General features: G+C 37.7%; 1 protein-coding gene across 1 annotated transcript in view; it reads right to left on the reverse strand.

Moving 5' to 3' along the window:
• LOC136058885 (uncharacterized) overlaps window positions 1-26342 on the reverse strand; it is an 83025-nt gene that overhangs the window by 18720 nt on the left and 37963 nt on the right. The window contains exons 6-7 of the mRNA XM_065752669.1: window positions 26177-26340; window positions 21139-21298 (exon numbers count right to left, since the gene is read on the reverse strand). Coding sequence (XP_065608741.1) covers window positions 21139-21298; window positions 26177-26340 — 324 coding nt within the window. The remainder of the gene's footprint in view (window positions 1-21138; window positions 21299-26176; window positions 26341-26342) is intronic.

Raw genomic sequence — 26342 nt, forward strand, 5'->3', positions numbered from 1 at the left:
GCGGAGTTCAGCATCCGATAAACATGTACGTTGCATTTTCCTTTTCATACAGGACAGATTTCAACTTCTGAACCAGCAGTCAACAAAGATTCCCCCAGCTGCTGGGGGAAAAAGTAAGTATTTATGAAGAAAGGCATAATAAGATCAGAGGGAAGCCTGTCATAAAAATGCACATTGCATAATACATGATGGATCAGTTCTATTATTTAACTTTTGCATAGATATAACAATACAGAGATATGCTAACCATCATAGTCAGCATTAATTTACAGTGGGAAAAATAATTAGAATCTCACTTTTTCTGAAGAATGGAGTGAAAATGTAAACAATGCTTCCCTCCAGGCAAGTGCTTTATCAAGTTGACAGGTGCATTTGAATTTCCATGGGTGGGGGACATAATAGGTTATTTATGTGTCATTTTAATAGAAAGGCCCAACCATCAAGATGGACAGGAGACTTTATCAGTACTGCTGTTTGCAACTAATCCACCAATTTAATACCCCATGAAAATACCTGCAACAAAACCTGAACATTTTTCTTTTCCACTCCATTATAGGCAAATCAGTGTGGGTGCTATTCATCTCAACTCTTTGGCTCAGCAAGTGCCCACCACACAGAGCTCCTCACAACACAGGTGCATTGGCATAGCTGCATAAACATACAGGTACTGATGTCTGACGCAATCAATGATTCCAAGGTGGGGATCACGTAGACCTCTAATTCACCCTCAAACTCCAGTAAGAATATGGAAAATAAACTTGTTGTTTTGTTTTGGAGAGGAATGAGATAGCAACCTAAAGAGCCATGTCATGGGCCCTCGCTGGATGTTCCTTTCAGTCAAGATGTCTGTACGGTCGGTCTGTTTTACTTTCCTCTTATAGCCTGAAGCTTCCTATAATGACAGTTTCTGCATGGCCAAAGCCATGGGCATCTTGCACTTAATGCTATGTTTTATGGCTGCCTTAGGGTAGTGCTTCCATGCCACAGCTGTGGGCTGAGACCTGGTTTGAGCTTGGCACCCTGACAGCTCAGTGCCCTCAGTGCAGAACAAAAGAGTGTGGTGCTACAATTCCAGTACAAACAAGGCCTGATCCTGCCAGGCACCTTAAGAGCCAGGTACATCAGTGACAGATTTGTCTGGGAAACCTTCATTTTTGTTCAGAGTTAGCAATTCACGGTCACATTAGGGTCTTTTTTTTCCAGTGTAGATGTAACATACATATCTACACTAACATATGCATACATATTGATATTTGAAAGAAACTCTTAGTTAACTATTATTCTGGCAATACTAACAGACAGCAGTAGACTTTAACATTGAAAAAAATCTAGCACAACTTTTTAAGGTTTTCAGTTACTCCAAATGTATTTCAATTAAACACTCTCTAATTTGCACAAAGACTGGCACAGCATATCCTTGATGGCGGATTAGCCACAAGGCAGGAAAATGACATGCTGCTTCTAAATGTAATGGCTCTATTTACACAGATTTGCTATGAACAAGGTGATGAAATGCATACTCAAGACACACCCTCTCATGCATTAACTGTGTTTAATGCAGTTATTTCTAGTCTTGTGTTGGATAAGAGGTCCATCGACTCATCTGGCCTAAAGTAAATTTGGTAACCACAATATATTTTTTCCTCCCTCCTTCATATTTTCCATGTGTACCAGAGCATGTAGTTGAACCTCAGACCCAACATAAAAAAGGACTTCTGATTCAAGGTAGCAGAGGGTTTGCTTGTTGCATACACCTGTCCTCTGTGCATGCGAACAAGTGATATCTGCAACGTGTAAGCATTGCACTCCCACAGATACTCAGCATCAGCTTGTAGGAAAACAACCCAGAACTGCAGTTTGAAAACACAGAAGCTGGTTAAGATTGTTACTGTGGGAGCAGTTCATCTATGGTAGCCCCATCTTGAGGGAGTCATTCAGGAGCGAGGCTGCAGGAGAGGTGAAATTCCCTGGGGCAGGAGAAGGGGGCCCTGGGAAGGACACCATCAACTGGCATCTCTTGAGCAATTCACAGACAGCCCACAGCCCACGGAGAGAAAGTCTCACTTCGTTATGTGAAAGCACCTTACAGATCCCCCATACATTGCTATGAGAAGTCTGTCAGGAGCTTTGAACATTAAAGCGTGAGAAAGAAACCCAAAGAAATTACTTTGCCTGGTCTTCAGTTACTCTATTAAACAGCAGAAGGTGACAATAGCAAAGACACCGCGGCAGGATGTTGGGTTGGCAACATGAACAAAACTGGAAGTCTAAATTCTAACAGAGTTTTATACCAATGTCTATTCTTCATTCCTGTGATTGTGACTCCTTCCGCAAGCCATGTAAGGAATGTGAGCAGCATGTCAGCACACCATCATCATTACAGCAGACAGCAGATACTGAAAATCAAGATGACTACTTACTCCCTAATGATTTTGCTTCAATTTTAATAGCGTAAAAGGTGAAGTGTTTCTTCTCTACTCAGAACTAGTAAGATGTTGCTAAGAGTGAAAATTATTTTGACCTGGGTGAATGTATGTTGATCCAGATTATGCTAGATGGAAGAATAATTTTTAAAGATACCACCTGTAATGGAGATGTTGCTATTCAAAGGAGGAAATTATCAACAACATAACTTCAAAGCATAGGCAGAATTCCTTTTCAGCTTTAGGTAAACATTATGCCTCTCACAGTGGGAATTGTATCATTATATAAATTCTACTAAAATGTACTCTATATTAATTCAGTGCATCAAATCAATTCCGTATTTCATTAAAAACTACTCCATTTTTTTGCTTTGCAGGTCTGTGTGATGTTTTGATGCTGGTGTAGCTTCACTGATGGAGCTGCGCTGATGTAAAATTAGTGTAAGTGAAAGCAGCACAGAAGTGAATCATGCCCACATAATTCAGTGTTATTTAACTGTAACCAGAACATTTCCCCAAGTTAGCAGAACAACATATCAATCAAAAGAATGCTAAGCATATAATAAAGCACCAACCAAATCGTTTTAGTATTCAAGAAGAAAAGGTACCAGTGTACTCAAGAACAGTTTAATGCCTTCTTAAGTCAGCAGTTACCAAAAACTTAGCCAATACTTTTCATAGACTGTAAGCACCAAAGAAAAAAGCTGATTTCTGTATGTTGATTGCCTAAACTCAATCCAGCTGACAGCACCAGTTTTTTGATATATGTGAAAGTATGAGCTCCCAACCAGAAGGAACATTCTGTACCATTTTTCATCACTTTGCTGGTTCCTTTTCTCATTACATGTCTTATGGGGACTGTCAGACCCATGCAAATAAAATCCAAAACCACCCAGCACACATCTGCAATTTCAAGTGCTTTCTGATGGTTTGGTTTTAAAGATGCATTAGTCCACTTATGGAAATAGTGCCAAAAGAACATTAACTTTAAAAGCCATAACAGAGAGAATAGAAATTCTTCAGTGTTTTTGCAGTGTTAAAATATACTGTGAGGTAAATAACTGCGAAAAAATATTTTGAGATCCCTCTTGCGTGGTAAGGTGAAGAAGCAATATTTATGAATCCTTGTACATTCACAGTAAGGATATCTTTTCTTTGTGGCTACAGGAGGATCAGTAGTCTTTTAGGTTCTCCTCTTATTCAATCTGTTTCCAGCTGATTGCACCATGTATTTCTAGTTAACCTTAAGAATTAAAGTTCAGGCTATGATGGTAAGGAATCACTAATTAAGAATGCCAGACTATTTGCCATCTTGAAGCAGGAACAGCACAAGGCATAAGCAAAGCAGGCAAGTACCAGTTAGATCAAGAGATGTTTTTCTTCTCTATTTCATCTACAGCAAAACCCCAACAAGCCAGGCTGGCAGCTGCTGTTGCAGACAACAAGAGCAGAAGTGCTCAACCCAGAAGCAGAAACTACCCATGCGAGACCCTATTCCATCCCATTTTACCTCTGATACAAAGAAATCCCAGTGTCAACAAGCATGGACATGGACTGATGATAGAGACTTTTACACAGGACATAGTTGCAAGCAATCCAGTGCTATTGTGTCCTGTTTGGTCCCTGGGAACTGGATCTACCTTGAAAACTAAAGCGTGATGTAATCATTTCCAAAGTCCCATTTTCATTACAAGGGATAGCACAGTATTTGTGAAATAAATGGTCTCTCCAACTTCCAGCGCAACTGGCTTTATATGTACAATAATTCATTGAAATAGAATGTCTGGAAATACTACTATAATCTTCTGAGCTACAAGATATTACAGCTCTATTTTCTAAAAAGTCAACCTTCCTATGCTTGTCTTTTCTTTACATCTTGTTTGTACTTCACAAATGTAGTCTGTACGTAATATATGACTGTATACTGATCCACTTATCTACCTATGACTTTCAGAGATAGTGCTTTTTATATTTAAAGCTTTCACCTGCACACCAAAATCTTCTATTTCTAACGCTCAGACGTGATGTAAGAAAAATGTTCACAAAAGTCCCCAGGCAGACAGTGTCCCAGGGAGAAGTAACGTGGTAAATTCTTGTGCGCCAAGCTGCCTAATGTCTTCACATTTCCATTGGTGATTTGGGAATTTGGAGTGTGGCTGCTGGTAGAGCCTCTCACTACTTTGGAAGAAAAAATGAAAGAGGCACTGAGCATCATTACAGCACAGCAGAGATAGTTGGTCTCAAGAAGAAGGAAAGCCTTGCAATGAGCTGACACATCAAAGACAACAAATAAGGGACTACCTCCCCTGAGGAGAATGTTAGCTGAAGTATGAAACTACAACTGTACAATGGAAGGAAGATCACAGAATCATAAAGGATGGAAGATGCACAAATTCAAAGTTTTCGAGATTGCTATCTTAAACATTTAAGCTTATTACAGCTAATACCTGACAGACAAAAAAAATAAAGAAATCATACTTCTTTCATGGTTAAGTTAGATGCTGCATTAAGCTCAATTTCTGTACTGGATATAAACTAAAAAAAAAGAAAAAAAAAGGCATGCTGTAAATTTACTACAGATTTAATGGAGAGTTTAGACAGCATATGATACTCAATCACCTATCAAATTGCTTGATCTTTCTTTCTTGTTCAGGTAAGGGTCTGAAAATTAGCAAAGAATAAGGAAATACTCATTACACTGCTATGTTCTATGTCTAAACCAACCACACTGATTTAGAAACCAAGGCAAATAAACAACATTACAAAAGAGTTTCCAAAAAGCTATGTTAGCAATTTAAAATACCCATAGGGAAGATCTGACTTACATGACCAACACTTAATGTATAGTACGTGATAAGATGACGCATGCATTTTTGAAACTTGGCAGTAATTCGGAAAAAGGATACTTTACTGGCTATTAACAGTTTTGGAGTGATGTATTCATATTTATGTCTGCAGCTGAGTTCTTGGGTGATTAAAGTTATAAAAGTGTCTTCTCATGTAAACCTAGGACACCAAAAGCTGAACTGCAAAATGAAACTGTAAGGACTAACAAACTAGCTATCTTTTTTTCTTGTGCTAATATCACACCAAATGCACATGTTGAGTTTGCATTCTGTTAGTAAATGCAAATGAATAGAAACTGCCACAGATCTACAGGGGTGCAAATGACACAAGAATTGAGATTTCCGTTTTGTCAAGGCCCTTGAGGGGTCTGAGTGTGTGAGTGGGAGCAGCAGGGGGATAAGCAGCATGACCATTAGGCTGAAATATCTTAGCATGCTTTAATGTATCTAAATAATCTCATACAGGGAAATCAAACTAAAAAAGCAGGCAACAATGAGCAATTATACTTTCAGCTTTCTGCTGGTGAGGATTAAATAATACATGAAAATTTGGGGTTGTTGGGTTTTATGCTTTTGTCTGGGGAAGACTTTTTTAGACATATGTGCAGACTTTCCAAAGGAGACTGGTACTGTCTTGCAGCTGTTTGATATTAGATGCAAGACCTACCAGCCCTCAAACCTCACATTAGAAACAGACCTTTGGCCAAGTTGTGTCTTCATTTAGACCTTGGCAACCCTGCTTACATCAGTGGGGGTAATATGACCTCTCATTTGAATAATGCAGTGCAGTGATATGGTTCTGGTTTATATTTTCTAAGATCGTTCCAGCTGAAAAGCAACAACTCCCTGGACTGTGTGTGAGATGAAAATGCCTTCCAGAGGTAGCAGTGCAGACATGGGAATTGTATCTGATCTGACCAACTGTGTGGCAGGGATGAGTGATGGCATTGTGCCACTCCAGCCACAAAAGTATCTGCCACATGCTTCTCCTGATAACTTTGTACTGAGAGGGTCAAAAAAGGTAAGCGGGTGATGGTAAGGCAGCAGGAATTCTTGGAGCAACGAACTTCCAGGCATAGACAAGTTATGTCTGCATCTTCAGGAACAATTATTATCCCTTCCCTCCCTTCCTCTCTCACTTCCTCACTCTCTCTGTGAGCAAAATTCAGCACAGATCAGAGAAGAAAACTTCCAGTTGAAAGAACTACATTACAATAGGATTAGCTTGAACATAAACATGCCTTAGTAATCCACTTAAGGCATATATTAGTTGGCTGAATTGTTATTACTCTGAATTTAGGGAGTTTACAAAAATGGTTGGTTACGCACTGAGTATCTGAAACAAATTTTACTCACTTATAAAAAACAAAAAAGGAAAGTATTAGGGCCTCTCGGGAAATAAGTAAAAGCCTATGACCTATGGTAACTTTCATCCTCATTTGCTTAACACAGTTATAAAAAACAAAATTATCATGAGGTTGAAAATGTGAATAAATACTGTGAGCTGTGTTTATTTGTGTTGGTTTGTTTGTTTTATAAAATGTCTTCTTGCCCAATTGCAGTGATAATGATTCTCAAAAAAGCTTGGGCTGAAAATCTGAATCCTAAGCTTTTAAGTCAGAATCTTTGCCTGGCTACACATCAACCAAAAAAAGGAACAACAAACTCCAGTCGTGACGATGCCACATCACCACAAAAACAGGATGAATGTATTTGAACTGCAGCATCTTTGCCTCATTCAAGAATTTCCATTAGGTTTTGTTTAAACTGTACAACCTTCTTTGTGCAAGCAGAAAAGAAAGAGGCTTTCTTTTCTGAAAATAAAGAAAAACAAAACAAAACAAACTTTTAAAGCCAAAACATTTAGCTTAATCCATCTTTAAATCCTATTACACATTCAACAAATGACGGTAGTAACCCTTGCTGTTCAGAGATGAAGCAATGTACTGCAGAACAAGCTATTTCTCCTCATGGTTAGGGCACCATCAGGTTTGAAAATCACAAATTCCACTCTCTGTGCACTCAGGCATTTATACACAAATCTGGCACATCGTTATACCCATGGCAAAGTGTTGTCAAGATGCCAGAATAACATAAACGAGAGTCAGACTCCAGACATTTAAAACAGGCACAGTTACTTGCATCATCATCAGCACAAAAGCAAAGAGGTTTGGGGTGGGTTTCTTCATTAAATTTGTCTCATTTATTTTTGTGGTGCTTTGCATTCATCTTGGACAATGAAATAAAAACTTACAGGCACTTCTATTAAATAAAAAAAAAGTTATGACTTGCATCTAATTGCATACCCTCTTCAGTGCCTCAGTTTGGGCACAGCAGAAGAACGCTATATTTACTCAAGGATGTTGTTATTGTCATTTGGTTTCGAAGCTATTTGTTTGTTGCTTGTCATTGCCTTTGCTCTTTCCCCTCCCCCTTCTCTGACCCCTCAAAATCTCATTCTGTCTGTGCTAGTTTTCATCAGAAATATACATTGGAGCTATCCGATGGATTGATTCCAAGTATTTAACAGTGTATACAAAGAGATTAACACCAATGATACGCTGCAAACAATGAAAAAACTGCCCCCATATTACTTAAAGGCTTATTACAGCTCCTCAGGCTGGATGCATACATGAGTGACAAGAATCTTGCTACACATGCCCGTATTTCTGAGTGTAAATGTGGCAAGAGGAAATTGAGGGTAAAGGCTCCGAAACAGTCATAATGCACTGTGATTTCATTCTCACTCACACACATGTGTTTATACTTCTACTTGTAAAAAACAAACAAGAAAATATTTTGAATATTTTACTATTCCTGGGCCTCCTTTGCTGTTAGTCACAGTGTAACATCCAACTGTGTGCCCTGAGCAGTTTTAGCAAAAGCCTCCATGGCAAGGAGGCCACAAAGCATGGCCTGTGCAGATTCCTGCAACCTTGGCCTCTGCCTCAACACAACTAAGGGCCTCCATGGCAGGAAGCGGACATTTCAACTCTCCATCAAGCTTTTTAGTAGACTTTCATCAGGTCTGCTCTTCTCTCACTGGTTAATGTGCTGTCTCACTCTCAGTTAATAGACAGTTTAAAGCCTCTTCCTTACAGCAGTTCCCAGACATGTGGGGTGGGTTTTTCTTAGGAAATGCTCATTCTTGGCTGCCTGAGCCTCCACTTTGTCATTTTCTTCAGGATGTCTGTTCTTCCCTCTTAAATACCCATATGTAACCAGTGAAGTCCACTCATGAGTACTCACAGTGCTTCTTTTTTATGAGTACTACCCTGTACCTGTGCCACAGACAGTGCTTCAGCCATTTGTATGTCTATTTTCTTTGAAGAATGCTTCTCAAATGATGCCCTAACCTCACCCACCTCAGCATACCATATAGATCTGGCACCACCACGGTAATCTGAGCACGTCTGTCCAGACAGAGAAGAAAAAGGCTATTCTGGTCTCTTGCTGCTTACCACATAGCTGAGGACAAGAAACATCAGAAACAGCTAAGAAAGCCCAAGGCAATCACAGTACCAAGAAAGTGACCTAAGACAGGAGAATGCTCAGATTCCACAGGAACTAGCATCAAATTTGCTTTAGAAGAAGATAGTAATGGAAGAGGCTATGGTGCTATTAAGCAGACACTTTTAAAGTCATGAGCACTGGACCTTTTCCCATTTCAAAAGATCTCTGTAACTGGGACAAGCAGTGAGGTTTTGAGGACACCACAGACATTTTCAAACAGAGGACAACGTCAGCAGCAAAGATCACAAGACCACCCCATAGAGGAAGGCTTAGAGGCTGTATGTAATGCCACTGCTCCAAATGTAGTGCTATTGTTTAAACAGAAAATAGAACCAGCAAGGTCTGCTGCATGCTTCAGGCTTCAGCTGAAGCATCTGAAAGGTTCTGAAGTTCTCAACCTATAGAAACACCTGATGAATTGTGCAGGGCTCTCCATAGGTTTTATTATAGTCATATCTACCTACAAAGTCAAAGGCACTCACTGTATGTTGTTGTGAAGGTCTGCATACACACAGTGAGACTTGAGTGTGAAGTGGAATAACATTTTTTATTGGGGAAAGATTCCCATCAGTTTCAAAAACTAATATTATATGAACCACCTCAAAAGCCACTTTGAAAGACACTAGTTCTCAAACTGCAAATCATCTAACATTCTACAAGTTGTTCAAGCTGCAGTACACATTGCTTCCAACAGTGCCATTTATAAAGCAGTAATGAAAGAAACTACTCTATAAACCTTTCCTTAACAGCAGGAGGTCTAAGGCTCCCAGGTTCACGAGCCTTTAGTTTATTTTAAGCCCATCAGACTTCTGCAAAGAGGAATTAATCAAGAGAAAGAGTAGAGTAATCCTAAAAAAAGCTTAACAAGACATTATCAAGTATTTTTTTTCCTCCGTCTATTTTGACTTTGAAAGAGACAGAAAACATCTTTCTACCTTTACTGTGATATTTTCCTCTTGTTAAATGTGTTCAGTAAAGTTAAAATAAGTATTCTTTTTTGTGAGCTAGTGAAGTAAGGATCCAGTTGTCAGGTTTGCTCTCTTGGGCAAGACCCATTAATACAGAAGAGGGGATCTGGGAAAAAGTCTAAACTAAGACCTAAACGGGTAATCTCAGCTGCAAAAGAAAAAAAAAAAAAAGCTGAGGAGGTTTTTATGCCACAATGGAGTTCAAGCTCCAGGCCTGCAGGCTAGCACTTCTTGGATTGTTTCTGATGGGATAATTTTCTATGCAGGAAGACTGATTTGTCAAAGAATTACTCAAGTCATGGCCATTGTGCTAATTTTAATGGCTGTTTATCTGACAGGCATAGAACCTTCCAAGATGTTTTAACTGACCAGCTGCAATTTCCTATTTTTAAATAACTCTTCCTGATTACCCTGTCCGGATAAATTCCCCTGAAGGGCTACGGGGAAGACCAGATCCTCAAGGTGCCCTTTCCTTTTTACTCTCTCATTTTGGGGACATTTGGTCCTTGTACCTTGTATAACAAAACTTTTTGCAACATGCTGATGCTTGTGTCACTGCATGAATGATACACACCTGGGGCCATACTCAGGGAGCCTGATGTGTAAATCAGGCCCTGTATCCAGCCAGTAGAGGAAGATAAACACCTCAGAAGATCTCAGAGCTGTTAGGCACAGACAGAGGTGTCCAAAAGAGGCTCTAGAATTCTTGTGGACAGTACATTGTCTGAATTGTTCTCATTAGCACCAAGGTGTTAGGCTCAAAGACTGGCCACATCTTCATTCAGAGAGTGCCAAAGGTAGAAGTTGGTCTCCTTTTCTCTTGGTCATCTTGCTATACCTCCATGAAAAGTTCAGGATTTTATTTCAGAAATGTTGATTATCAAAATTAGTTCTATTTTGGACAAAACTGAGAAAGTTTTAAAACAGTATGCCCATGAAACCTTTTGTATTTATATATTACCTGAAAGGCATAATTAAATATACCCCTTCTGACCACCTGACCTACCAGATTTGCCATTAATATTAATGTTCATATCCTTGTACATATAACTCCCATTTAACTGTTTAGGGTAATATTTTGCAGGATGAAAAGCACAGCTTTCAAAATACATGAAAAATCCAGAGGATGTGACCACATTTCACAGGTCAGTGGTTGGGATAGTAGGAGCTGCTGAAGGGGAGCAGAAGAAACACACTAGCTCAGGGGCATTTTAGCACTCTTGTGATACGATACCCATATTCATCAGCATGCAACAACCTCCTCACCAGATGAAAAACACTACAGATCATGTTCCTAATAAAACAGTCAATTTGCCTCCTTCTCTTTTTTGTTGTCGGCAGGAATTCCTTACAACCTTGCCTCCCTGGGGCATAGCTTCCTCTCCCACTTTGTGGCTCGGGAGAAAACAAGGCTGCATGCAACAACAAAGTCTCGCTGGCTGGCCTCAGAGACACTTGTGCCAGATTTCAAACAGACCCAGGAAATAGTTATTATTTTAGAAGGCTTGATAATCACTAAGACAGAAAAACTGTAGTGGATGAGAAATTCATGGTCCCTTCAGAAAGCCCTAGCAAATAAGCTCTGGTTGGAGCTGTCAAGTGTCATCAGAGGAAACCTAACTCAGCATGCAGTTCTGTTCAGCTTGAAATGGTGACTATTTCAAATCTTGTACCAGAGCTCTGTTTTGTAGCCCACTCTGTGGTCACAGCCTTTGGCACATCTAAACCAGGATATATGAGTGTGTACAAGCATACTGAATTCTATAAGACTATGTACGCTCTGTCCACACTTATTTTCAGACAAAAATTTACCTGTAAACTCACGCACAAAATTTATTTTGGTTCAAGTTAAGGTATGAATAAGGCAGGCACATACAGACTTGAAAACAAGGGTACACCTTTGATAAACTCACTGTATGGACAGATACAGAGAGGCAAGATTTCAGCCTTCACATAGGCTTTCCTGCAGCTACTCTTATATGCAGCCAAGAGTTGTTCAGTTCTTGCTATATCCCTCCTGTCCCACTCATTGGGCAGGAAAAATCACTTTACTATGTGCCTTCAGAAGTCCCTGATGTGGCTGCGGGATTTTTGTATTTAAAGGAAAAAAAGTACTGTTTGGTCCCAGAACATTTAAAAGTTATTACTAGAAAACAAAATAATTGAAGCACAAGTTTTATAACATTACTCAAGTATTCTCTAATGCACTTGTATCTAAAGTAATTCACTCTTTGGTAACAAACTTCTGTGTGACAATCAACAATGCACTAGTAGACCCATTTCCTCTTAAGCAAAAAACTTAAAAGCCAATCTGTGAAAACATACTTGCAATTATATACATAATCGGCACATGCACCTGATGCAATCGCAAATGCAAGCTTATAACCACATTGTGATTTAGATAAAACTGGAATATAGGCAGAAGCATTTGAATTACTCCCCTTTTCTTGCCCAGATCAACAGGCATCTACACTACCCTGCCCAAGCTCATAAGATGAGTAATGCCAAAAATGTAAGGAGAAGCTGAGATAGACTCAATAATTATAGAAGACTGAGGATTTTGAAAATCATATAATGGCAAAAAAATAAAAAAAGAAAAGAAAATTCAATACAAAATTAAGGAGGATAAATCACAAATAATTAAGCAAATATTGTCTTTTAATCAGTTACATCCACCTATAATTCACAAAAATACAATAACTTCTCTATAGCATGAGTTTCTTCTTAAGCCCCATCTGTTAGCAATTACATTGTCTTTAAATCATCAGGGTCGATCTTTCATGTAACATTTCTAGTCACTATTTTAACTTTGAATGTTCTCATTATTCAGGTAAGTAGCAAGTTCTATTCAAAATCATGCTAAGCTATTAGACTTAAAGATACTGTATGCACCAATGCGTTACTTGAATTATACGCTCCAACAGAGTAAATGACAGCAAAGAGTCAAAGATGTTAATGCAACCATGCTTATAACACTACCCAACTACTGTACAAGAGACCTATTGGCTAATTCTATTTTGTGCAAAAATGAGGAGTCAGCTGATTTTTGTTACAAAGAATAGAAATCACCGTTGTTAAATAAGTGACTATCCTGGGGGTTTTCAGAACTGCTCACATCATACTTCATCCTCCAGGAGGAGGAGGGATTTGCTGTATGAATTACTCTTGCAATATTTCATAAGCTAGTAAATTTTGTATGGAAATTATCCAGCTTGATGAAAATGTCTGTATTTCAAACCTCACAAGAGTCTGATTTAGAAGAGAAATAGTGCTCGTTTACTGCAGCTTCATTGAAGACAAAGATGGAGAGAACCCAAAGTGTTGAAATGTTAGCATTCCAAGAAAACTAATTATCATATTTTCACTTGCAAACTTAAAATCTGCTGCTAATTAATCTCTGTGGAAAGGATGTGTATGACTCAAATCATAATGTAAGTCAGATTATATGGGATGAGATGTATAACATGCCCTGCCACTGAGGAGAAATGAAATGGATTGCTTGCACAGAAATGACAAAAAACACAAAGGGCTTGCTCTTCATTAGTGCACCAATCTGTACCAGCCAGCTGATGACAGATTCACCCCAATGGATTGTTGCAAACCACCTTGGATTTTCAAAAGTTTGCCTGTGGTCACAAATTATCTAGATGCAAGGAGAAAAAAACTACTTGACTGAGCAAACCTTGATGTGGCACTTGCAGAGTTCTGTTGTGAAAACCTCTTGAGGGCAATCAAGTGCCATTAGCACGTGTCAATAAAGCTTCCCATGAATTACTACAAAAATTACAGTTAAGTGTACTCCTCCTCCATCACTGTCCAACCTCTCTGACAAAACAGTTTGGATATCTGTTGAAGTATTACAGAAATTAACACCTTTCTGCCAGTATAGTAATCAGAAGGATGTCAGTAGACAATTAATTTTTTTCCATCTGCACTAATGCCTTTATATAATTCATGTATTGATTATAGGATTAAAATGATTTGTTACCATTCACTCTGGAAATACTATATTGCGCATATAATAGGGATGGCAAATGAGACTTGAACAAATTAGTTCTTGAAGATGGAAACAAAAGACATGCTTTCTAAGAACAAGACTGTGTTTATAGACCTCACTAAACAATTTCCAAATTGGACTAAATCATTTCATTTTCAATGTATAGCCTTATCATATATCAAGTGACAATCAAAAAAAGAAACACTGTACATAACTATGCCTCTGCAGAATTTATCTGTTTAAAATTCTATTAGTTTGTTGCCATATGAGCTTCAAATTCAAAGCAGATTACCTCCCTTAGTTTGTTTGTTATTTCATCCATTTTTAATTTTTGTTTTCTTAAGATAGAATACAACATGGCCAAAAGAAAGGCCTGCACAGTTCTACTCTGCAGGCTCAATTTCTAAAGTCACTTTCATTGGTTTAGTTGTTGATGATATCCACTCTATCATTGCTGTAATTTATTATTTGTGTGGACATCCATTTAAGTAGTTTCACTTCTCAGACATATCTACCCAGGCAAAAGAACCTCTCTACCTATTCTGTATCACCTTGTTTACTGCAGCAGATGAAGCACACACAATTTGTGACAAATTAATAATCAACTGTTGCGAGATTTTAATGACGTACCTGGATGTAGCCAGAAGAATGGGCTGTTCCAAGTGCATTCAGCCCTCTTTTTTCTTTTCACCTCTCTCTGAACTAAATACACTAAGAAAACAGCAAGTGAAATATTTCAGAGCCATCCAGTCCATTTGATCCTATACAGTTCAAAGAAGGCCTCAAAGTTTCATAGAGAACTGATATTATTTTAAACCTTAGAGACCATGGAACGCTACACTCATTTTCTGGCCTTATGTTTTGCTTTATTTCTTCTAACATTTGATCAGTGGACTGAGCTTTCCTTATGCTCATCTCATAACTTTCAATCTCCATTCAATATTCAAAAAAATATAGACTCTGCCTTCAATAATTTACACCAGATGAGTATCTGACATTAAAGATCACATAGAAGTTCAGTGAGACATGGCCCTATTTCCTCCCATTTCCTCTGCTTACACAGATAGATGGAAATGCTGGCCCTAATGAAGTCAATACAAGTTTTGCTGTTGACTGAAAGCCAGTAAAGTTTTCTCTCCAACAATTTCTGTAGCAGAAAGATTACTTTTCTTATTACCTAGATTGTTATCTCTATCTGCTGAGCTGAATTGTCCTAGAGTAGCAGAGTCTAGTGGTACTGGTAAACGGATTGTGTTTCATCCCAGATAAATCAAATAGTTTATTCATACGGGCTGAAAGATCAAATCCCATATTACTGCTAGTATTTCTGCATATGCTCAAAGCTGGCTTTGCTGCTTCTTTCTGATCTCCTATAGTACTCTCAGAGCACAAAAAAACCCTTCTTTTTGATTCTGGATAAAATCTAAATTGCTGGAAACATTGTACGGAGATCTGCAGTGAGTGGCTTCAGAAAGTTTTACAGTAAGGGTTACGCTTAGTAAAAAGCTCAATAGTGAACTCACAAATTGTTAGGATTCTCAATGATCACTGGAAATAACTTGGGGAAAAGAAACCACAAGCCACAGCTATAAGGTCTTATCTTTCACCACAGCCATTTAAAAAACATTATACAAGGTATATGAGATAGAACTTAAATATTTAAGGTATAACTCTTAATCAGAAAGATTTTGTAAAGAGAAGAGTGGGCAAATACAAAGAAAATTAACACTTTCTATTATTTTGCTCTCTCAAGGTATTTTCATTTGCCCATTTGCAGCACAGTGATCTCTAACTTGGTGATATCATCCTTAATTTGTTAAGAGGAGCATTCTCTTAGTACAACCAAAAGTAACACTACTCTGTTCCTATCACCTTCTCTTACCTGGTGTCTCTTTTCTAATTTTTTCCCATTTCCCTCGCATCGCTGTGTCATCTTCCAGAATTCTGAAACAACTTTCCTTTCTTTTCTCTTTCTATCACATTGTGCTTTGCTGAATTTTGCTTCAGAATCCCACACCTGAACTACATTATTATTTCCAATTCTACCTATCTTTCCTCAATCTAACTATTACTATTGCCCAGAGTAACCAATGCTTCTGCAAGTTTCCACCTGTCTCTTGGAAATCAAGTTTCATGAAAGGCTATGGCAACATTTCTACTTGTCCATGGGAAAAATTTACCCCGAAACTTCACAGATATCAAATTTAAGATAATTAGATCTATTTGATTCATCCTTACCCAGTGTTTGGCCTAGACTCATTATCCTTTCCTACATTATCAGTTTGCTCCAAAATGAGGCAAGCAATCCTCTCAGAGTAGCACTCTGACAGAAAACACACCAATCGTTCTCCCACCATATTCACTAGCTAGAGCAGAGACTGAGAAGGTTTCCTCTAACAGAATGAAAGGCTCACCTCCTTGCACTGAATGGTTAAAGCACTCAACGCTCTGTCAGATCAGCAGTTCTGGCGACACCAACATGTCCAACACTTGTTTTTTCTCTGCCACTGCTGATTCCACTAGCAAGGGCAGGATTTTGCCCTCAACTATTCACAAGTATTTAATGCATTATTGAACAGGAATAAATAGATAGCAATTAAATAACAAGTATTAATGACTTATTTATTAACATATTAATAGTTGGCCTGAGAGTAATAAATGCAAATTACTGTAAAGTGGTACCAAAAATTGTGTCGATAATAGGCCCTCAAGTAATCTTGTGCATTCAAGATAATTACAAATATATTTTCCTTTCAAAAAACTACTGCTGGGTAATTTTTTATGGTTTGCTATAATATAATTTTAGAATTAGAAAATGAGCCCTTGTCTCATTAAAATAATTTTGCTGTGCATCAGGGTTTACTTGAAGTGTAAGTTTCACATAATCTTTTGCCTATAGAGCTTGCATATTTTAGAAAGCTTTTCTACGTGCAAGGAGTCCATGCTTGGTATCCTGGTGGTGTTTCAGCTTAGTGCTTGTATAGCTTCTCTCGTCAGCAGTATTTTCATGCAAAAAGTCCCACTGCAAAAAGGGATGGTACCTTGAGGTCTAAATCCCATAAAAATTGATAACAGTCAAATTTTTCCCTTCATAGTTCAGAGTTCAGAGGCTTTAAATATGACCAAAATGGTGCACTGAGCACTGTATGTCTAACTAATTCAGTCACGACAGGAAATCATCCTTGGTCAGAATTTGTTTTGCTAGACATACTTTCTTTTTCTTATTTTTTCATTATCTTTCTCTTTTCTGGTTGGGTAAAAGAAACCCCCGACTTTATGTCCTCACTTAGTTTACTTTGGGAAAGTGCTTGATGAGAACAACAAGACGTTGTCACTTTAGGAACATCTACCAAGAGGGAAAAAGCTATTTTGAAATCCTAATATCACACTGATTAATGGTGGATCAATGGATTGATATTTATTCTTGGTCCTGATATGACCAGATATGGGACTTGATGCACAGTTAACATCCACCCAATCCATAAAGCTCTGTCCCATCTGTCTCTCTATCTGTTAACAGGCTGAAGGGTGGGAGCTCATGTATCCCCCTCCCTTCTAGAAGGTTTGCAGGACACTGTTTCTGCAAATGCTTCTGCCTGAATTTGTAGGTGGCATTTTTACTTCTTCGTACCCTGCTTCATTAAATACATTGTAAATGACTTCTTCCAAAATAATCAAGTGTGTTTCTGTGCTGTGCCAGACTTTGGTGGCTCTCTCCCTACAGTGCATTCCAGACTGCTGTGTAAATGTGATTGTGGCCATGTAATCTGTGTACCTGGAAATATAATTCGTTTTGTTGCTAATGAAGGTCCTACGGCAGAAATTTATTAAGGTATACTTTTCCATGGGATAATAATTGGGTCGATAATATTAAACTCATAGGCTCATTATTTAATTGCAAGGGCAGATTATGAATACAGCTTCTAAAATGTATTTTAATGAAAAACACTACATCCTGACCTAATCATATCAACCTTATGCTATCTAATTAAGGATGCAAAAAATCATTAGAGTTGCAAAATATTAGTTCCAGCTCCATCAGGCTGCTAGCTGCCCCTTCATGAATATATATATTTTTTTACTCTATGATAAATAGTTAATGAGGTAAAAATGACAAAATTTGCATGTAGGCAAATTAGTTTAATAGAGTGATGTCTTCCTGGTCTACAGAAAGTGACCTTTTTCCTATCAAAAGAATGACTAAAAATACTTTGAAATGATGGCATGGATGTCATTCCCCAAATGACAAATCACTTCTCTGAACAATATAAAAATTATAAAATGCAATAACCTTAAATTCTCATCATACTGTAAATGTGTCCTCTGCTGCTGCATTTATCAATTTAATAAAAGGAAATTAAGCATATTATAAAATACCCATTTATGGGGTAATTTTTAATCCAGGGAATAAAAATGAGAAGCACATGGTTAATAGCAAGAAAATACTGCAAAGACATAGACCTATTTTTTTCCAAAAGGTTTGACTGACTATTTACTTGAATGACCTCCATTTAAAGCATATTTTTTATATGGAGTGATATAAGATATGCTCATGCTTCTCTTTATAAAAATTGCTCACAGTTAATTTGGTATCTTATTTAAAAATTAACACATTAATAATGCACACAATAAGGCCTAGTGATGTGTCTTCCATACTGATTACTTTGTACAACTAGACATACATAAAGCAGGGGACAAGATAAATACCTTATGCAAATTCACAGAAGGAAAAAAGGGTCTATTAGTATCTGCAATGCCAAGGAGCATAAAAGACCTGAAAACACAGATCTTGGTCTTGCAGGAAGATGTGGAGAACTTATTTCTGGAGCAGAACATGTTTTTACTACAAACCTAGATTTGTTGAAAAAAAAAATGTGATTTGGTCCAATGGCCCTTTTTTCTACCAAGATAATATAAGCAAACTCTTGGAACAGAAGGGGAAGATTTCACATTTCTGAAGAATGTTGGTTCATTTTTCACAATATTCATACGGATATCACAGGATTTTGAGGCAGAATTCTCCATTCACAGATTGTACCTATTGTGAGGCAGATTCTGTGCCCAGAGAGGTAAACGGGAGAATCCCACTGCTGTCAAAGATGCAGATTTCTTCACTCATTCCTCATTACTCCTTTCTGCTCATATTGTCTGTAGTAGTACAACCCATTGAGAACAGGAATATTTGATACTATCACAGCTTTGCCTTTAGCTAGGGCTGATATAAAGGAAAGGCAAGAAACTGGTGCAGATATAGGCAGAATAAGACCCAAAAATTTGGAATCTTAAGTTTGAGGTAAAAGCAGGCATCATTCTATTTTGCTGAAGTAAAACAGGCATTGCTCTCTATGCCACATAGAAGCATCCTCTCTATTCCCTGACTGCACCCTTCTGGCAACTAGATCTGAGTCTGGGTCCACATCTTAAAGGAACTCAGGGAAAGATCAGGTCCCGTTCAACATGGCATTTCATACATGCCAAACTGTATATTAGAAGCAAAACTAGATACTTACTTTATGTCCATAGCCATGGGTCATGTTTCATAACATAATGTCCTGTCAAGTATGGTACCATGCTATATTTTAGCAGTAGACACTCCAGATTTCTGTCAGTTATGGGCTGACTATTGCATACAGAGATGCAATTTTCATTTCAGTTCTCTTCCATTTGTTTTTTACCCCCACCCTTTCCTACTTTTCATTTTGGTTTGGGTGGGTTTTTGTTGTTGGTTTTTTTTTTTTTTTTTTTTTTTTGTCACTTAGATTTTTAAGCTCTGCTACAAGAAACAATCTGCTGTTAATATCATCAGAAATGTACTTGGTACCTAAAACAGAAAAGCAGTTGTTTGCAGTTGCCTTATCCACCACCTTTTCCATATGGTATTGGTTGTCCTGGCATGTAAAATGAGATCCACCGTATATTTTTTGTTTGACCTTACTTAACATTTAACAAAGGTAGTACTAAAGTAGTAGTAACCAATCATTAAATGCTTTGTTTTAACTTTCTGCAAAAAGTTTCTAAGTGGGGAAAAAAAAAGACACAAAGATTTTCCTGTTTTTATAAAGCAAGCAAGTACTATCTGTATAAAAAGTGGGAATATCTGAGGTCAGTGGCTGTGGGAATGCATTCCTTCTCCCCTGTTGAAATGCAGGTTAGTGCTCTGCAATTCCGGAAAAACGAAGCTTACTCAGTATCTGCTTTTTCATTCAATTGGTACATTCACCTTTTTATTTCTCCTTGCAGGGTCCAAACTGTCATCAAGAAAAAAAGTGGAAAATAATTACAATTGTGCCAGATGTTTATAGTAGTGACAACTGAGGCTATATATTTATATAAACTGCTGATCTTTCAGAGGTAGCTATAGAGACTTGAAAAACCCGCAAACCCTAATGTGAAATCACTTGTTCCAGTGGTCTAGAAAAGAAAAGCAACTCAGACATGCCTAAGAGGGCTTATTTCCTTCCTAACTAGAATCTGTTCATCTTTACACTGAAGCAGAAGAATTGTGGAGCAAAGCAATGTTTTCAGACATAGTCATAGATGTATTAATCCAGTTGATGAGCACTTTAATTACTGTTCAAGAGCCTGTTTTGAGACAGATCTATGGTAATTAATAATGGTGATGCAAAGCTGGATGGAGAGCAAGGAAGAATATATCATTTACAGACTTCTGACCATACAACTACAGGTTTTTTCAATTCTCTGAAGGCTATTATGACAAGAAGCTTCGTTTGTAAAAGGGAATCCCAACACCAGACACTTCGCAAACACAGGTATAAATGTACTTCCTGCACATCACAGTCTGGATGTGGGACTAGATTAGTGTCCTAACAGAAAAGAAAGCAAAATTGTTTGATAACCAAAGTAGTTCAGACCAACTTCAGACCTTCCCTAGCTCCCAATGCACAGTTCCAACTCAGTGCACACCTCTGGATAGTTCTGGAAGGAAAGGGCTGGGAAAGACACTGACTGTCACAACTCCTGACCCACTATACTCATGTCCCCTCCTCTGGTCAGCCCCATCCACGCCCTTCCATAGGGCAGATTCAAATTGTCTATAGGACTCCCCATTTTGCTGAGAGCTTTTCTAGGATGCTACTGTCATTTGAACATGTAGCAATTCTCTGTAACCCAATCAGAAATCTTCAGATGATGTAGATAATTCCTACCATCATTGTTGCTTTCAAGACTTTAGATACAAAGCAGACTATAAACCCTCAGGATGTTCAGTGAACAGACATACAACCTTCTCATCAAATTATCTTCTCAATAAAAAAGAAAAAAAAGCCCCTAAGAATCATTTCCTTATATATTTCTTTATATGCAATATCCAGGAAATAAAACAATTTTAATAATGAATCATTGATTCTTACTGAACACTCTTTGCCACTCACCATCCTTCTTTCACCATTGCTTCCTCTCCACTGCTCAGCTCTTTTTATAATGTAGCTCAGCTCCTGAATGGAAATCTCTAAATCCAGTGGAACAAAAAACATATCTTCTTCACCATGAATGCGTCGAAATACATCCAACAGCCACCCCTCACTATGTAGCCTGTGGATAGAAATGACACATTTGGTTCTTTTTGGAAAGAACTCTTCATGCAGATAAGTGTATTCTTACCCCCTTAGTGGACGTCTAAAGCTTGGTCTTCATGTAATGAAGGAGCTTCATCCCACCAGTTCTCCAAAATATAATCCTTCTTCCCAGCCCTCTGGACACTTTACAACACTTGAGTCAAATCACATTACTGCAAGCAGCAATTTCTTTTAATTGTTACAACATATCACTTTCAAAGAAGGTTCTGTTCTTCAGAATGTACTGTGTTGGTTCTTAGCTTTGGGCTGGGAAACTATTCCCAGTGCTAACATGGAGAACCTTCAGTTAGGCATGAGTGGAAGTCCTGTTGTGCCAGAGTGAAATAATTGGGAAACCACATCATATAGAAAAGAAACTACTCATCATTTTCTAAAGCCCCAAACCTGAAGCCTGTACAATCTAAATGTCTCTTGATGTAAGAAAAGTTCATATAGTTTGTTGTTTCTGTTATTCTATGACATTTCTGTGCTGTGGTAGGGAATTGAATAAGCACCACACAGTAAAATTCTCTACCACAAGAAAGGCTTGCTGTGTGGTATTTCTTAATGTAGGTGAAACCAAGAAATATTGTGAGGCTTTTGGAAAAGCCTAGTGTCACATTTTTAGCCTTAGATGAACTCTAAAACTTCAAAACACTGTTGTTTAATTCAAATGGAGCTTCTTTTTCATTCTACTTCTATTCCAAAACCAAAAAAAAAAAGATCAGAAAATTTAGAATCTCAATCTTGGATATTGAACTGAGGTCTTTCTTTTTGTACTCTCTTCCACACTCATAGTTCGCTTCAATTCAGCAATTGCTTGATGCCAACCTTAACTTTTCCACCCTTCTCAGAGACCAGCTGGGTAGTCGCTAGAAGCACAGGGATTGCTCTGTGACTTTGCAGCCAACGGAAAGCCCAGATCTGCTGTACAGATCTTTCATTTTTTGGTGACTGGGAGTGAACACAAGCACAGCTTCTTGAGCCCTTGGAGTTCACTTCAACCAGATCAGAGTGAAGTTTGCATTTACAGTTGCTTTATGTCGCACCTTACGGTGCACAAAGGAATTACAGAGAAGCTCACTCAATAAGCTGTTTATTCAATTTCTCCCAAAACAGAGATTTGGCGTGGAACAGAAAAAACAAAAGGCACCAAAAGGCAATTTTTCAACTTGATCTCAAAAGGAGCTTTTAGATCTTGCTTCAAAGTGGGGTACATATCTCAGGGTTAAGCTCTAAAGCCAAGGGTTTCCTCTTATGGAGTAGCTATTCTGATACTGATATCTGGCAGTTTGGCTCAACATCACATTAGGGGTTTACATCACCTGTTTTGCTCCAAAGGGTCTCTCCATACATTTTTTTTTCCCCCACTCTTTCTATTTGAAACATATTTTGTAGTTGCAGTTAGAAATTTGTTTAAGTTCCCAATATGTCAGTATGAGATTTCCTTGTAAGAAGAGGAGACTGGATGGAAGATAACCTAATTGAGATGCTGGTAACCCTGACAATATAAAGAAACTGGTTATTAAGGAAAAATAAATAAAAAAATACAAAGCATAGAATGCAAGTCGGTGCAAGGTAGAGAAGGATACTAAGGCATCTTCAAACACATTATGGAAGATTTTTTAAAAATATATAATCAATGCCATTCATGGTATAGTTCCACATATTGTATGGCTTCTTTAAAGAAGCATTTGTCTATTAACATCTGGATTACATTAGATGTTCATTTTAGTACAAATTTTTTGTGAACATTGACCCGTAATTTTGTACTATCCTGTGCTTAGTTGAAAAACTAGTAATCAAGCTGGTGTGTTCTCTGGCCTTCTGCTCATCTTGAAAAATGATATTGTATGCTGCTGATCTTTGAAATTCCAGGTCAGCAATTTCAATGACTTGCCACTTATCTTGCTAAACAAGAACAAGACCTCACCATTTATTTAAATTCACTTAATGTAACATTCTTATTTTAAATGAAGCAAAATTTAATGCAGTTAAATTACTGTCTATTTGCTGCCATAAACATTTTCTATATGAAGATTTTAAGTGCATGGTAATAAACAATATAATTAACTTTGAATTAATTAGGAATCATGAAGCCTGTCTTCCAGCTTTGTTCCTTTTGCCCAAATGTACTCAGCCTGCTTCTGTTACTTGATTTTTTTTTAATTTTTAACATGAACATTAACACTTCTTGAATGTGCACATGGATTCTACAGCTACAAGAGTAATAATTCATATTGCTAATGTAATAGAGTAAATCAAAATTCAGATGCTATTTCCTAGAGATATGAGAGACATGGTATTAAAAATAAACACACACACACGCAAAAAAAATTGAAAAGGCTTTCTATCCAGTAAGATAAAAATAACGGACTTCTGAAAAATTTACGCAAAAAACTGTAGAGAAGAATGCTTATAACAATTTATCACACCCTTATTTTTGCCTTTCACACACTTTTTTGGAAAAAAAAAAAGCTGTAAAAAATTAAAATCATTCTGTTGTTAACATTGAAAAATGTAGAATTTTGAAACTTTTAAAAAAAATTCAATACTAGGAAATTTAGACATAAACAGTCTTCAGCAGACACTTCCAGTTGAAATAGGTCTGCATTTTCTCACAGCACAGAAAACATTTCACCAACAGATTTCTGACTGTAATGTCTAGTGGAATTCAAACGAAGGAATTGCAAAAAATGCTACTACATTTTTTCATAAAGTAACTAGAATATCTTTCCTTTGTAGATGTACTGCAGACTTTCAAGTTATCCAAGAAGAGCCAGTTTTACTGAGGTATGCTGTTTTACTAAGACACAAGAAGATGCCTATTATCTTGACTTTGGTAACTTCTTAGATGTTAATCAGTGCTTCCAGGATGCTCTCTAGCTGTGGCAGAAACAGACATTTCCCCTACTTGTTTTCACATTCTGGTGAGTTCACAGTTCTTATCCCCTTTTTTATAGTCTACTGAACAATTCTGCTAAATGGCTGAGTAATTCTAGTCAATGGTGTCAACTCTACCACCCAACTCTTCCCTGCAGATGGGTTTCTTGAGACACAGAACACATCCCTCGGGATTTGTATTGGTTCACTTTACAGAGAAGGATGTGATGGTTTTAAGGACAAAAAACATGCTTTCTGAGTCCAGCATCATTGTAATGTTTGAATATTTTGGGGATACAGCATCTGGGGATACTGAATACCCCTACACCAAGAGGTATTACTGATTTGCTTATCATACTATTTTCTCTTAAAAACATAAGCCAATCTGTCAATATCTAGTGAGCACTCTTAAGGTTATGAATTGATGTTTTCCTTGAAGATATTTGAAATTGTTTTAATGATATGATTAGTGGATAATGTGTTGCTCGAGAGCCCTATCCAGGTCCAAAGTTCCCACTATGTTAGGCTGTGGACAGACAAGGAAAAAAAGATATAAGTTGATCCAATTTTAGAAGCTCACAGTATAAATTTACTCTGCACATTCTCTAGTATTCAAAATGTTTTATTTTGTAATCAAGCAAAGAACTTCAAAGACCTTATGCACTGTAACAGATTTTGTTATCTTCCCTTAGCTTTTGTATTTTGCTATGAATCATTTTAAAAATGCAGCGTACTAAGACAACATTTTTCCCCCAGTAACACTCTCTTCCCACCCCTTTATTGGAAAACATTATGGGAAAATTGATCCAGAAGGAAAGGAACCTTTGATGATCTCGCACCTGTTCCCCAGACAATGAAGATGTTGGTAATATTCTCATAAAAACCTGCCTTACAAATGTTTTAATTTAAATTAATTTTCCTGAGTAATAAACGACAGCAGCTAAAACTTATGAAGCTATTCAAAACTATTAAGTCGATGATTAAGAAGGCATTAACATCTCAAAAACTAATTAACTAGACTACCAGTTCGTTGGAGTTGTGTACAGCTTCCAGGAAAGCACGAGCTTTGAAATACTTTGCAGAAATGTAGATTGCCATTTATCTTTTTCTGCCTGCTGCAATGGAGTTTGTGCAAAGGAGATCGAGGAATGGCTCTGTCAAATGGAAGGAGCATGATGAGCTTTGCTATTCTTACATCTGCCTGGATCCTACCTCTTCATACAGATTTTTATTAGTGCTTACTTGGTAATTGTTGAAGTGAATGCAAAGGAACATTCAGTACTTTGTTAGGTAACGAATTAGACAATCTTTCTCATTTACTTTCAGTGTCCCACACCTGTCCCTGCTGCCTGTACAGTTAATTATATGTGCCAGACAGGTGGCTGGAAAGGCCACTGGTCAAATTTCATCACGAACAGAAGTGTATTAATATTGCTAATAGACAAAAGTCAAGGAAAGATTATTGGGAGTAAGTCATGTCATGCATGGGGTTTATGACCCATTCACATCAAATCAAAAGTCCTGCGTCATCCAAAGGCAGTAGGACTTTGGGGGCTGTCACAGACTTGGAGAGAGATTTTGCACTTCTTTACCTAATTTTCTCAAGTTTTCCTATTTCTAATAAAAACTAACCTTGGAATTCTAATAGTACTTACATGTAAAGTACACACACTTCAGAGGTTAAACTGTAACTACAGGCACCACTGTTAGAAACCAGTGGAACAGAGACTCGTAGACACTATGATATCAATATGATATCAAAACTTCTGATATCAGTAACATTCCCTTTGAGAAACACCTCCATCTTTCATTCACTGTGCCTACAGGAACTAACCTTACCTTGATCGTCTTCAGTTTTAGGCTCAGGATATGTGACACTGAAACATTTTTTCTGATGTCACCTTATTTTATCTCACGGGATAAGGAGCCTGAGCCTAAGCTTCTAAGGGAATAATGAGATAAAAAGACCTACCTTAGAAAGTAAAGGTACAACACTGTCGATGAGATGATGAACAGGACTGTGTAAAGCATCACAGTGATTAGTGCACCAGGAACCCCTGATTCCTCTGATCTTAGAAACACCCAGTAGAGCTTTGCAGCATCAGCAATGGGTTTCTCTACACTGTAAGAAAGTCTCT

Source organism: Cyrtonyx montezumae, unplaced genomic scaffold, assembly GCF_038088225.1.
Source record: "Cyrtonyx montezumae isolate F1298 unplaced genomic scaffold, pur_monq_1.0 scaffold_8, whole genome shotgun sequence".
NCBI classification, from domain to species: domain Eukaryota; kingdom Metazoa; phylum Chordata; class Aves; order Galliformes; family Odontophoridae; genus Cyrtonyx; species Cyrtonyx montezumae.